Source organism: Indicator indicator, chromosome 10 (genome assembly GCF_027791375.1).
Source record: "Indicator indicator isolate 239-I01 chromosome 10, UM_Iind_1.1, whole genome shotgun sequence".
NCBI classification, from domain to species: Eukaryota; Metazoa; Chordata; class Aves; order Piciformes; family Indicatoridae; genus Indicator; species Indicator indicator.
In genome coordinates this window covers 19,296,516-19,309,128 of record NC_072019.1, presented here as the reverse complement: position 1 = coordinate 19,309,128, position 12,613 = coordinate 19,296,516, and the positions used below count along the sequence as shown (strand labels likewise).

At 47.3% G+C, this 12,613-nt stretch overlaps 1 protein-coding gene across 3 annotated transcripts in view; it reads right to left on the bottom strand.

The window, feature by feature from the left end:
* Nucleotides 1–12,613, bottom strand: part of PBX1 (PBX homeobox 1) — a 129,414-nt gene that overhangs the window by 15,546 nt on the left and 101,255 nt on the right. For all 3 annotated transcript variants that reach the window (XM_054384088.1, XM_054384089.1, XM_054384091.1), the window contains exons 3-6: nt 8,496–8,740; nt 5,496–5,686; nt 4,465–4,600; nt 662–821 (exon numbers count right to left, since the gene is read on the bottom strand). In XM_054384088.1, coding sequence (XP_054240063.1) covers nt 662–821; nt 4,465–4,600; nt 5,496–5,686; nt 8,496–8,740 — 732 coding nt within the window. The remainder of the gene's footprint in view (nt 1–661; nt 822–4,464; nt 4,601–5,495; nt 5,687–8,495; nt 8,741–12,613) is intronic.

The following is a 12,613-nucleotide window of genomic DNA, read 5'->3' as shown; positions in this document are numbered from 1 at the left end:
ACTCTTGCAGGTGATCCATACACTGTCATGTAAGCAATCAAGGTAACCACAACAGAAAGAGAACCAAAGGATACAAATCTACCCCACACAGCCCCCAACATGGCATGAGTTAGGACACCCCAGAAATGCTGCGTTTTATCCGTTAGGGCCACTCATGCTTTCAGCCCCATTCATTATACAAATCATTACATAATGACTTTCAAATTAATTTTTTCTTCCCCCAAAGTGCAACCAGCATCTGTTTTCAGACTGGTTGTTTGCTTTTGTTTACCATCCATGCACATAACACCCAATGTGGCACTGTCAGTCACAAGGTCTTATCATACCATTTTTCCAACGAAAAAACAACAGGGAAGGGGAAGAGGAAACAAAAAAAAAAGAGAGAGAGAAAAGAAAAGGGGGGAAATAAGCAAGGAAAATAAAGTACAAGGCCCTCCAGAAAACAACCCCCAAAACCAAACCTATCTCTCTTTTTTCTTTTTAAAGACCACTGAAGTGAGTCAATCAAAACCAGAAAATAAAAGCTGAAATAACCAAAAGGAGAAAACAAGAGAGGAGAGATTAGAAGACAAGAGAGGAGGGAGAGATTAGAGGGAGAGAGGGAAACAAACAAAAACCCGAACACTAACAACCCAAAATAAAAAAGAAAATAAAAACTAACCAGCTGAATTGGGAGTTGAGGGTGAGTTAGCCTGGCTTCCATGGGCTGACACATTGGTAGCCGTGACAGCCGTTTTGGCAGCATAAATATTGGCTTCCTCTTGAAATTTACCTATGTTCTTCTTGTACCGGATTCTCTTATTTCCAAACCAGTTTGATACCTAGAGTGAGTTCAAGAGAAGACAAAGATGTTAACGTTTCGGCTCCAGCCAGCACAGCAGGCTGAGGAGGGTGGATTAGGTCAGGTTAAGCACTGCATATTCCTTCCTCCTCCCCTCTGTTTTCCCAGCTGTGGAAGGAAGCACCTTCTATCTATGTGTGCCACACCAAACCCAAGCAAGCTGATGGGACCCCCTTGGGAGCGCTGGGTTTGTGCAGATATATTTGGTTCCTCTGTGGATGGGACATCCACTAAGGGGATGTTCCACAAGAACCAGTAGGCTCATCCCATGAAAATACTAGACGGATTTAAAAAACACCTAAGAAAGTGAAATGACTCTGAAATGGCACAATTTAACAACAGGTGTGTGTCATTTTGGGAACTTTTTATTTGCTGCCTCCTCAGTATCTCTTTGACAGGGACAGATGTCTTGATTCCTAGATGCCCCTTCTCCTCCCTTTGGAGAAGGCAGTGTTGGATTTCAGGGAGAACACCCTATGAAGTTATTTAGGCCTGGCTGACACACAAGATTGCCTTGATATCACTGAAGATCTGCTTTTGATCCATCTGATTGAAATCAGTGCAAAAGGCCAGAGTGGATGTTCTTTCAGCTGAACGCACTTTAGCTTCAGGGGAAGGCTGGAGAGGGAGCAAAGGGCTCCTCCTAACTCTGACCTAACTCTAAGACCTAACTCTGGTCCCAGGGAACAAGCCTGTCCCTTGGAATGAGGCAGATGTTTGTGTCTGTCTAGAGATCAGTATGGGCCTGATGTATCTATGCACCTGGAATTGTTTTGAATGGGGCTACTGGATTTATTTCAAAAGACATAAAGAAGTGTGATGAACTTCACAAGTCATGGGGGTGGCTGTAAATGATGGGTGAGATCCAAAAGAGGAATGAAACATTGCAGCTCTGCTAATGCCAGCCCTGGCAAAGCCATTTCCCTGGGCATGCAGCAGCATGATGCATGAGCTTCAGAAAGCCCCAAGAAAAGGTCCAAGCAGTGATCCTTGCAGACTGTCCTGGAATGAGTAGTATGAATGCTTGACAGAAAGGTCACTGAAACAGCCTGCTGGGTGTCTGGATGAAGAACCCAAAGTTTGCATGTCAGTCTCAGCACAGTCATAGTGTAACTCTGAAATCTGGGAAAGCAGGCTGTGGTATCTGGGCAGAACTGCATCCCAGGGAAAATTTCAGGCTACCTCCCAAAGCATCATGAACTCAGCGTTCCCAGAGTCCTTGCTGATGATAATCCTGTTCACTTGTGGATGCTATGTCAGACTGAACAACTTCAGAGAAGACATGGGAAATATTCAACTTATGTTTGGGAAGCAGCTCTCAGCTTTTTCAACAACACTGAGCACAGAGGATCAGGGGATTGGTTTTCTACATGCTCATCTCTAAGCAGAAGACAACTTCCAGCCACTACTGACCTTTTTTAAGGAAGCTCATCAGGAAAAAGAGAATAGCCAAATGCCAGAGGATGCTTCAGCTCTCCTAGAAGAACTTCAGCACTCCTACGATCTCTTGGTGCTGCAATCTTGAACTAACAGATCAACCTCTTTGATGGAGCTCCAAGGACAATTTCCCTTTGCATGCTGGTAAGCAAGTACATCATTGCTATCTCTTCCAAATGGACTGTCCAAGCACCAAGACAGAGAAGACAATACTCGATGTTCATCTTGGGAAGCTCATGATTTTTTCCTCAACTTAGGGAAATTGTTTTGGCTTGGGTGTTGATAACTGAAACCTATGTTTTTGTTCCTTTCTATTTGCAACACTTCCAGGGCATTCAGCGGCTTCTTTCTATGCACAAAGCTGCAGAGGTGGCTTCATGCACCTATTTACAAGCTACTGAATTGCAAGTACAATTTTGTGCTGCTGCAGAGCAGGAAAAGGAAACTATACCCTGCAGAGACTGGCAGAGACAAAAGGCAGTAACTGACCAGCACCAAACACAGATCTGAGAATGAACACTTCAAAGGCACCAGGAGCAGGTGCTGCTTGTGAGGAGCTCCATTCTACCTCTTGGTTGAGCTTTCTCATTAATGACAATGTGCTCCTTCATGATCTCCCCACTTGGCCATTTCTGTCCTGTGACAGGGACGGATGTCTTGGCTCTCCTATCTTCAAATACTGCAGGCCAGTGGGTGAACTCTGAGGGTCACAGGGAAAGAAGTTAGGATAAATGGCTACCACAATTGATGATCTTAAAAGTCGTGAAGCAAAGAACCTGCCTTGGTCAGTCTTTTGAGTTCAGATCAACTCTGCTTACAACTTGAAACAGATTCATGCAGTCCCATGTTCTCTCTTAGCTTTGGCAATAAGAGAGTCCTGAATGTGTGTTTGTTTCTATCCTCTTTGGATGGTAGATCCTGGGAGACTGCAGCACAAAGCAGCCTTGAAACAGCACAATCAAAAAAATCCTAAATGTAGCATTTCTCCTGGGCATTTTCTCTTTGCAAGGGAAAAGTTGTATGTGTGAACAGATGAATTAAATGTGAGAGGGGAAGCATCAGGCCAGCTGTAGTTTTACTTAAACCAACATGTGCTGTTTCTCATAGATAACTCTGTATAGAATCAACACTTGGGTCTTCTGACCCAGGGGATGCAATCGGAATCACTCAGCAGGCATTCAACGTGGTGACGACACCTACCCTTGGATGCTGTTGCTCCTGCTGAAGTCAGACATACTCTCACAAGGACACCAGATGCTACCACTGTCTTCAGTTTACTCAAGTGACAAACAGGCATGTGCCTGGGGCTGGCAAGTGGCCCAGGATGGGGAATGCAATGGGAGCCTAGACAGAGCACTAAGCTCACATGAGGACAAGACTACCAGAGGCCATACAGACTGGCTTTCAATCACGCAGCTTGCTCCAGAAAGAGGGGATATAAAGAAGGGCAGGCCTGAGCAATGTACAGCTGAACACTTCAAGGACTGACTGCACTCCTCACAAATCCCAGTAGCTCCCAGGTCAAAGCAACAGACTCCAGGAATGTGGCTGCCTTGAATGTATGGAAATAATTCAATTTGTCTTTATTGACCACCTTTCTTTGAGGGATAAGCAAGTCAGGGAGATGTCATGTTCAGCAGCGCAAGAGTAATGACAGAGAGAAATGACCCTGAGAAAGCCCACCTTCCTTGAGCACAAACTATAACCATTAGCCTGTCTGACCCAAACCCTTCCCACCATGACCTTGTCCATTCTACCTTATCAAGCAAAATCTGCGCAATTCTTCCTACTGTCTTCAAATCCCTTGGCTTGAAGAATGGACTTGCAGCTCAAATTAGCTCTTGCAAGCCAGCTCAGCACTAGTTCTTTGAGAAGACTTTACCTCTGTGGGCCACTCCACATCATTCCTGTACTGTTAGCACCTTGGCTGCACACACAGATATTCCATGAAGTCTTTGTCCCTCCTAAATCTTCTTCCAAACTCTCCTTTTCCATCCATGGCTTCAGTCTGCAAGTCCACCATCTGCCCTCCCACCCACTTACACTAACTTGTGCAAAAATCATTTAGTAATTAAATGCTCAGCACTGGGTCATGACTGACTTGACTGAGACCCAGAGTGTCCTTCACCATGCCAAGGTTTCCCATTAGCAGTAGCTGTCTTTGCTGCATTTCTGATCTCTCTCACCTGTGAGACTGTGATGCCACATTTCTTGGCTAGCTCTTCTTTGGCTTCCTCACTGGGGTAAGGGTTGCTGAGATGGGAATAGAAATACTCATTCAGGATTTCTGTAGCCTGCTTGTTGAAGTTTCGTCTCTTCCGCCTTGGCATGAGGGAAGAGAGAGAAATAAAAAGAAAAGGAAAGGGAATAAGTGCTAGGGATCCAGAAACAGGAATGTAACTTAGATACTCTGGCTTTCCCCACTTCCCTCCCTCTGTCCCCTGCTGGTGATAGCATTGAGTGCAATAGATTCCCATCTGCACCTTGCAGGTGATACCTCTCTCAGAACCTTCCAAAGCAAGTCAGTCCCTGTTTCCTAGCTCTTCCACCTGGGAAGGTGACTCCCAACACCTGGTGGCCCTGGTCATAGACATCACTGCAACTCTGCAAAACTCCATGCTGACAAAGCAGTGCAGGATTTATCCTTGGGGAAGTTTGTTCAATTTACAGCTGGGCATTATCTGTTTGCTACTTCTTTCCTTGTACCCTCAGTGCAGCTGCCTCTCCTCCTCATCCCAAGCTGCAGCCAAAGCCACAGCATGCATGTTACCAGCTTGAGGAGTGAAATAGTTCTACAGCAAATCAAAACTTAGGACAATGGAATCAGAAGGAGAAAAACAGAAATCTAGAAGGAACAAGATGGAATGAACAATTAGGGTTCCATCCTTAACTGAAGGGCACATTTTCATCACAGAGGTTTGTTGGAATATGCCACAGAATTTCCATCTGCCACAGCAAAACCAGGATATGAAATTCTGAATGTACAGCTGGAAGCTTTGCTGAGACAGAAGCTGGATGTCCTGAACTGCTGTCTCCTCCCCTGCTGAGCCACAGACAACTACAGGATAAAAAAGTTAAATAACCTCTGCAGCTCCAGACCAAGACACAAGGCCCTTCAGATAGACTTGAACTCACTCCAAAACCTCAAAACGTCTCTTCCAGGCCTGAATAGTACTGCATGGTGCATAGAGAGAAAGATTTGGTGAGGTGAACTCACCGTGCATCCAGAAACCGGGAGCGCAGGATCATGACGGCTTCACACGTGCTTTGCTTCAGCTGCATCTGGATGGAGCTGAACTTGCGGTGGATGATGCTCACCATCCGCTCTATCTCCTTCGGTGAGATCGGTCGGGTCCGGCTCTGCTCACGCAGCAGGTTCATCACGTGGGTGGTGAATTCGTTGCATGCCTGGAATGGCAAGAAAAGCAAAAGAAAGCCCAGGATCGGAAGGTCATTCCATGGTGTCAAGGACAGTACAGAGGCAGTGCTGCTCAGAGAGGTAACACAAGTGGAGGCCTTAATGGCTGGGGCTTTTTAGGGCAAACCCAGAGCAAGAGTGTGCTGGCTCTCAGGGATTATAGATGGAGCTAGGGTAGGTGAAGCCCTAGGTCTTTCTTAAGGTACAATGGAAGTCTTAGACATTGTTTTTCTGGATGGGACTGGAGGAGCTGTTGATGTATCTGAGGAAGAGCGTGAACCTTTTTCACCTGCTGTCCCTGCTCCTGCTGCCCTAGCTGGCCCCCAGCACGCCATGGTGTGCAGAGCCCCTTGCGCTTCACAGGAGCAGCTCTCGGAAACAACAGCACTGCTCTGTGCTCTTAGCACATCAGATAAGAAGTAAATAACGATAATAATTAAAACCTGAGTGAGGCAGGAACCCTGACAACTAAGGGCAAGAAGGTAATAATCCCAATTAGTTTGCTGCTGGCACAGCACTGCTTGGCTGCTCCTGCTCTCTCCATGCTGTGCTGTGAGGACAGGGCAGTGTGTCGAAGGAGGACAGGGGGATTTTGAGGCTGGATGAAGGCCACTTCATTGTCCTCTCGTCCATCCCCGTAAGAACCTCACAGGCATGACAGGATTCCCTAATTCCCAGAACCAAGCTGAGAACAGCACTCAGACACTGATGGCTCAAGAAGCCTTTGGTCAGTGCTTCTGGGACACAGACAGCTGCTGCAGGGGCACTGCCCCCAGTTCCCACCCCACAATGGGAAAAAGGTGCTAGCAGTGAAAAGAAACATTGATTTTGTGGACTAGCAACACGGGTTTGACTTACTTTCTCCCACCCTTCCAAGCTGGATCCACATCCACAGCTCAGACTCAACAAGGAGACATCCCTGAGGCCAGCAGAGCCCCTCCAAATGCCCATCACCAGCAGACAGCTCCCATCTCCCAGGGTGAGCTCTCAGCTGGGTGCCTCTGCTCCTAGATGCCCAAGCAATTTCAGCTCATCTCCTCTTGGCGTGAAATAAAGAGCAATAAAGGCAAAATTGCCAGTGAGCGCTGTGCTGTCACAGTAGCAGACAGACGCCATCAGAAGCCAGGCACTGAGCAACCTCAGCCACCAACAATGGGATTGGAGGGAGGGGGAGTGGAGACTGAGAAACCCTGAACCCCAGGTTTGCAGGACTGTGGGTGATGATATTGGAGATGTGGACTGACACAGTCATTTGGAAATTAAATTGGTGGCAAAACCAACCCTTTCCTCGGCTGTGAAAAGGAAAGATGCAGCCCACCTCACCCCATGGGGCTAGGGTAAAGGTTTCTCTCACCTAGATGCCCCTTTGAGGAGCAAAAACGATGCAGAAATAAAATCAGAAAAGCAAACAACAAAAGCTCTCAACCATGGGAAGGAAGGAATAGAAGGTCGTTCCCTGAAGCCTGTGACAGGGTCTCTCCTTGGGCTTAAGCAGCAGAGGACATAGGGTGTCTCTCCCTCTTCAGCCTAGGGGCTGAAAGATAAGCCCTGACATGCTCTCCACTCCTACCCACTCGAGATGGCTCAGGCCCCCTTGTGCCACACCACCCAGTCTCTGTGCCTTGAGGAAGTGACAGCAAGAGAGAGCTGAGGATAGACACCAAAGGTCATTCTTCCAACCTACCCTCTTGCCTGCTCCCTGGGGCCTGTCAACCCCCTCCTCTTCTAACCCTCTACCGAAATGCCTTTTACAGTGTGATCACACTCAGCTTCTCCAACACTAGAGCCCTGTCTGGCCACCCTGACCCAGGGGCACACATCTAAGGTTGCTCTATACCAGGTGTAGGTCTGAAGATGCAACATGGCACCTGAAGGGGTAAGACTTGTCCCAGCCTCACCACACATCCAGTTAATCAGGTAAAATGGGAGCTGGGATGGCTCATCCAGCACCAATGGCTGCTCGCAGATCTATCACATTGGCAGAGATGGCATTAAACCAGAGACCCAAAATGCTGCTTGGCCCCTGGCTGCTGAGCCTGTCCTGCACCCAAAAAAAGAGGGATGCTTCATGCTCATGCCCCATAAACCACAACCTCAGGGTACAAATCACATTCACCATAAGGGCAAGCTACACAGCAGCAAGAAGAGCTCTGCAAAACATCTGGAAACATTTGAAAGAAACAGGTTTCAAGTGTTGGCCTGTGAAGCTTTTCATGCAATTGTCACTGTTACCCATAGCTGCATTCATGACCCACAGTTTTGCTTTTACTTTTTTTCTACAAATCATTTTCCACAAGAAAAAATACTTCTGTTTTTTCGTCCGCTGGAAAAGAACTCTTCAAGCAGAAAAAATATTCAGGGAAGATTTTGATTCAATCCTTGTTTGGAAAAATGCCTGCACCGAGCCAGCACATTGAAGAGGACTCCCTTTTCTCAGGGCAAATTTTTGGCAGGGTATTAGGGGAGGAAAAGTGAAAACCAGGAAAAGTGAAAACCAAAGGGACAAACCGTGCTGAGTTTACTCTTGCACAGCATCCCAGCACAAAAAAAAACCCGAAAAAACCCCAACCAAACCCAAAATACTGTCCCACATCTACAGGAGCTGGTTTTCACTGCAAAGTAAGCAACAGCCTGCATTTGCCCATACGCTCCTAACAATAGATGTCAGTAGCGATCCAGGCTGTGCACATCCATGTCACAGTGCTGGCAATGGATGGTGGCTCTCCTGGTTGCTCCAGAACCCTGGTCTCACCATGCCACCACTACCAGCCCTGCCCTCCACCACAAAGAGCCTGTTACCTGCTCGTACTTCTCCAGCTCCGTGTGGTAGATCTGTCGGATCTGGGAGAGTTTGGCTCTGTAGTCAGAGTGTTCCACCGAGTTGTCGGAGCCAGCTCCCCCTGATGCTGCAGCAGCGGCAGCCGCAGCGGCTGAGCCACCTCCTTTTTCGGGGCCTGCTACCCCCTCGGCCAGCAGCATGTTGTCTAACCGCATCAGCTGGGGGTCCGTGGGCTCCTCTTCCTGTGCTCCCCGGATACTCAGCACTGCAGGAAACACAAAAGGGAGAGAGAGCTTAGCTCAGGGAAGGGGATGCTCATCTAGTTGGATGAGCTGGGCTCAGTGCCCATTAATGGAGCTTTTTCTTCCTTTCCCATGGGTACCCAAACAGGCAAGTCTAAGTCCTGGTCTTCCAAGTGCTCATCACCAAGCACAGCTCCATGGCTCTTCAGCCCAGCAGCAGTGAGAGGGGCACACCAGCTCCCCTCAGGGAAGAAACAGGGCAGAACCACTCGAGAGCTCACAGCAGAGGTAACCCAGAAAGCCACACTTTGTGTTCAAATACGCAGCACAACTGCTAGCAACACCAACCATAAAAACAAGAAACGTATCAATTCTTGCTGCCAGACTCATATCCTGACTCAAGTATGGGATGGAAAGTTGGGAGTCTCAAGCCCAGACCTCAGCTCACCCTGGGGTTCTCTAATGCCACTCAACATGTGGTTTATGGCCTGATCCCACACCATTTGCATCAGCCATCAACCCCAGATGGCAGAGGAAGACAGAGAGAGCCCAGCACTGACTGTGGCTCAGTTTCCCCATCATTAAATACAGGTAGAGTGACCTTGCAAGGCCATGCTTTTAGCCACACTGTGGAAAAAGAAGCAGAAAAATGTACAAAATAAATGTAATTCTTTGGAAAACGCCTTCTGTTTTGGAACTCGGACGTTCCAGTGAAGTCTAAACCACACTGAGAAAAGAGGCAGCAATAAGTTAATCCTCCCAGAGTGACTTTCTGAGGAGAAAATTTCTTCCCCCTGGCTTTTTACTCCCCAACTCAATTATTGCTTTGAGTAAAAGTCCTTTTTCTGCAAGGGCTTTCCTGGAAAAAAAAAAATGGGAGCACCTCAACTGCTCAGGATCTCCCAGGCCTGAAGGACAGAGGTACCCTGTGTGCATCCCCCCACAGTCTGTGTTTGACCACAGAAATATAACCTGAGATTTCCACATGCACAGGTGTATGCAACTGCAAAATAAATCAAATAAATCCTTGATCAGTGAACAAAAAAGGCATTCCCTAAAAGGAATTAAAAGTATTTCCCCATCTCAGGATGGGAAGCTCAAAGCACTTTGTAAACACCCCCTACACTCCCCCAGAGCACACACTGGTGCACATCCAGAGCTGGGCAATGCTGCACGGATTTTAACAGAACCATGCCCGCTTACACTCCAGATGAATTTGACCCCCTAGATGTGCAGTGCAAACAAGAGCAAGTGATTTTCTTCATCATTAAAACAAACAAACAAACAAAAGTCTAAAATCAGTTGGAAATAAGAAGCAAAAAACACAGAAGCTAAAAAAAAAAAAAAAAGAAAAAAAGGCAGACACTAAGCATAGTCTTCCTCACTCTAAGTTACTATCAGTGTAAAATGCAAGTAAAAGACCCTGTTGAGAGACTTGGCTAACACTAAAAAAACATTTTGTTTAAAGTCTCAAACTATTGAAAATATTCTTTTCCAGACTCTAGCATTTATTGACATTTTTGTGATTAAAACATCCACTGCCCACAAAGTGGGGAAGGTCAGGGAAAAAGGAAAGCTTGAAAAAAGCCCAACAACAGTAAATTTGCCAATAAGGTGACTTAGTAATAAACAATTCCACACTAGGAAGGATCGTTTATCTAACGAGGGATGGGGGCATGGTGTCAAATTTGGAGCTGGGTGCCAATTGCTGAGCCCTGAGGAGGCAGGATCAGCATCTCCCTCTGCCAGGGGAGACTTCCCATGGCACCGCTGGCACCCACCCATGTGCTTCACTGGTGAATAAATCCAAGGGGTTTCCTGATTCCATCAAGAAAATGTTTTCGGGTCTGCAGTCCATAAACTGAAGTAGGAGGTAAATGTAGGTAAAATCCTTAACAAGAAGGAAGTGGGGAGGTGCTAGAATGTGAGAGACAAACTTCATAGGGAAAAAAAGAAGGATCAAATCACTATTCTTCCAGCACAGAAGAAACACCACTAAATTAAAGAACATCAAAAGCCCAAATGCAAAGCAACACAGGTGGAAAAAAAAACAAAAACAAAACAAACATAAAATAAATTAGAACTCCCCAAATAAACAAATCAAAACGAGGAGTTGCCAAAACAGGTGCATCTGGATTTCAAAAAGGAAAAATATTTTTAGATTAAAAATCTCAGGTAGGCATGAGTGATTAATTAGTTTATGTTTAGAGAGCTCCTTCCTGATGAAAAGCACTACATAACCCCTGAGCTTTACTGCTGTGCAACACACTGGGACCAGCACCCACCGGCTGTGCTGTGCATTCCGAGCACCCCATGGATGGACACTCGTTCCCACAGCGGAGACCCAAACCCAGCTGGGACCATATAGAGATTGCATGGACTTGGCTGCCTGCTTGAAATATGGCTGGGGAGTAAATAAATAGAAAGGCCAATGTGGCTAAGCAGATCTGACGCTGTCTATTTATCCTCAAAAGCTGTGCTCAGCAGAGGAGAAGACAAAATTATTATTTATAAGCACCTTTTTTATCTTCCCAGCGCTGTGCCCAGATCCAATGTACCTCATGCCAGGGGTGCTGGGCAGCTCCTACCCTCACAAATGCCCCTTGTGATAGGATGTGGCTCCCGCTCTGCCAGCTGGGTGGGTTGACACAGGCAGCACCCAACTTGCTGTGGCTTTCCCACTAAATTAAAACATAGTAAATAAAGCAGAGTGATCCTTGATGGTCCAGCTGTACCTCCAGCATGTCTGCCCTGGCATTCCCAGGACCTACCATGTGCTGATCACGAGTAAAGAGATGGGGGGGAGGGAGAGGAAGGGAAGAACAAAAAGAAAGATAGCGACTGGCAGCCAGGGCAGGGGGAGGAAAATTCATGCAAGACTTTCTGTCCTTGGCTGCATTCCTGCTGGCTTGGCAGCCCCCAGAGTGGTGGCAAATGCCACTAGAGGGTGCTCAGCCCTCACCGAGGTCCCCCACTGCCTCCAAATCCATTTAGAGAGAGAGAGAGAGAGAGATAAAAATAAAAAAAAATATATATGCACACAGGCAAATATATACATGTATTTGAAAATGCAAAGCCAAGCCTTGTGCCTTGCCCCTGCTTGCACCACTGCAAAGCGCTGGCCACAGAGGGCAACTGAGGAGCATGGTCAGAGCAGGGTCACCGGCACCGATGCCGGCAGCTGGGGATCACCAAGCCACCAGCCTACAGTCCGGTCACAGACGTCACCAGGGTCATGGAGATCTATTCTAGCAGCTGGGAAATGGCTCCCAGCTCACACACTTGCTTCTTTTCCCTCTTAAGGAAGGTATCATAGCCAGTGTGTAGAGAACATCATTGAAGACCCAATCCTGGGCTGGCTCAGTGGTGTGGCTATTGATACAGGCCCTGGAGAGGTGGTGGAAGGACTTGCCTCTGGGAATGAGGTGAGGAGACAAAGCCAAAAATAGCTCCCTGGCTCCTTGCCTACCCTGCAATGCAGGGACATGCGATGCAAACTGCATCAACTCACCAAAGCTTTAAGATGCTCCAAGACATATCCCACCAACCTTGGTATCTCTGAGGAGCACCTGCAGAGCAGCAAGCTCTGTGCGCACATGAGGTAGACAGCCAGCACCCGGCATGTGCCTCGTGTCCACGAGTGCTGGGGCAGTCACGCAGTCCACACACATCCAGGGTGTTGGGCACGGGGCAGGAGAAAAAGCTTTTGCCAAACAAGGTGCTGGCCTATGCCTTCACAACAGACTACACCCCAGAGGATGGCCTGGGGCTGTGAAGACACCTAAGAGATCCACAAAGGTGGGTACCAGGATCCTCCTGGTCCTCTTAAGTCATCATCAGCATTCTCTGCTTTATTTACTCCATTTCCCTGGCAGCATTTCTCCAAAAGAACCTGA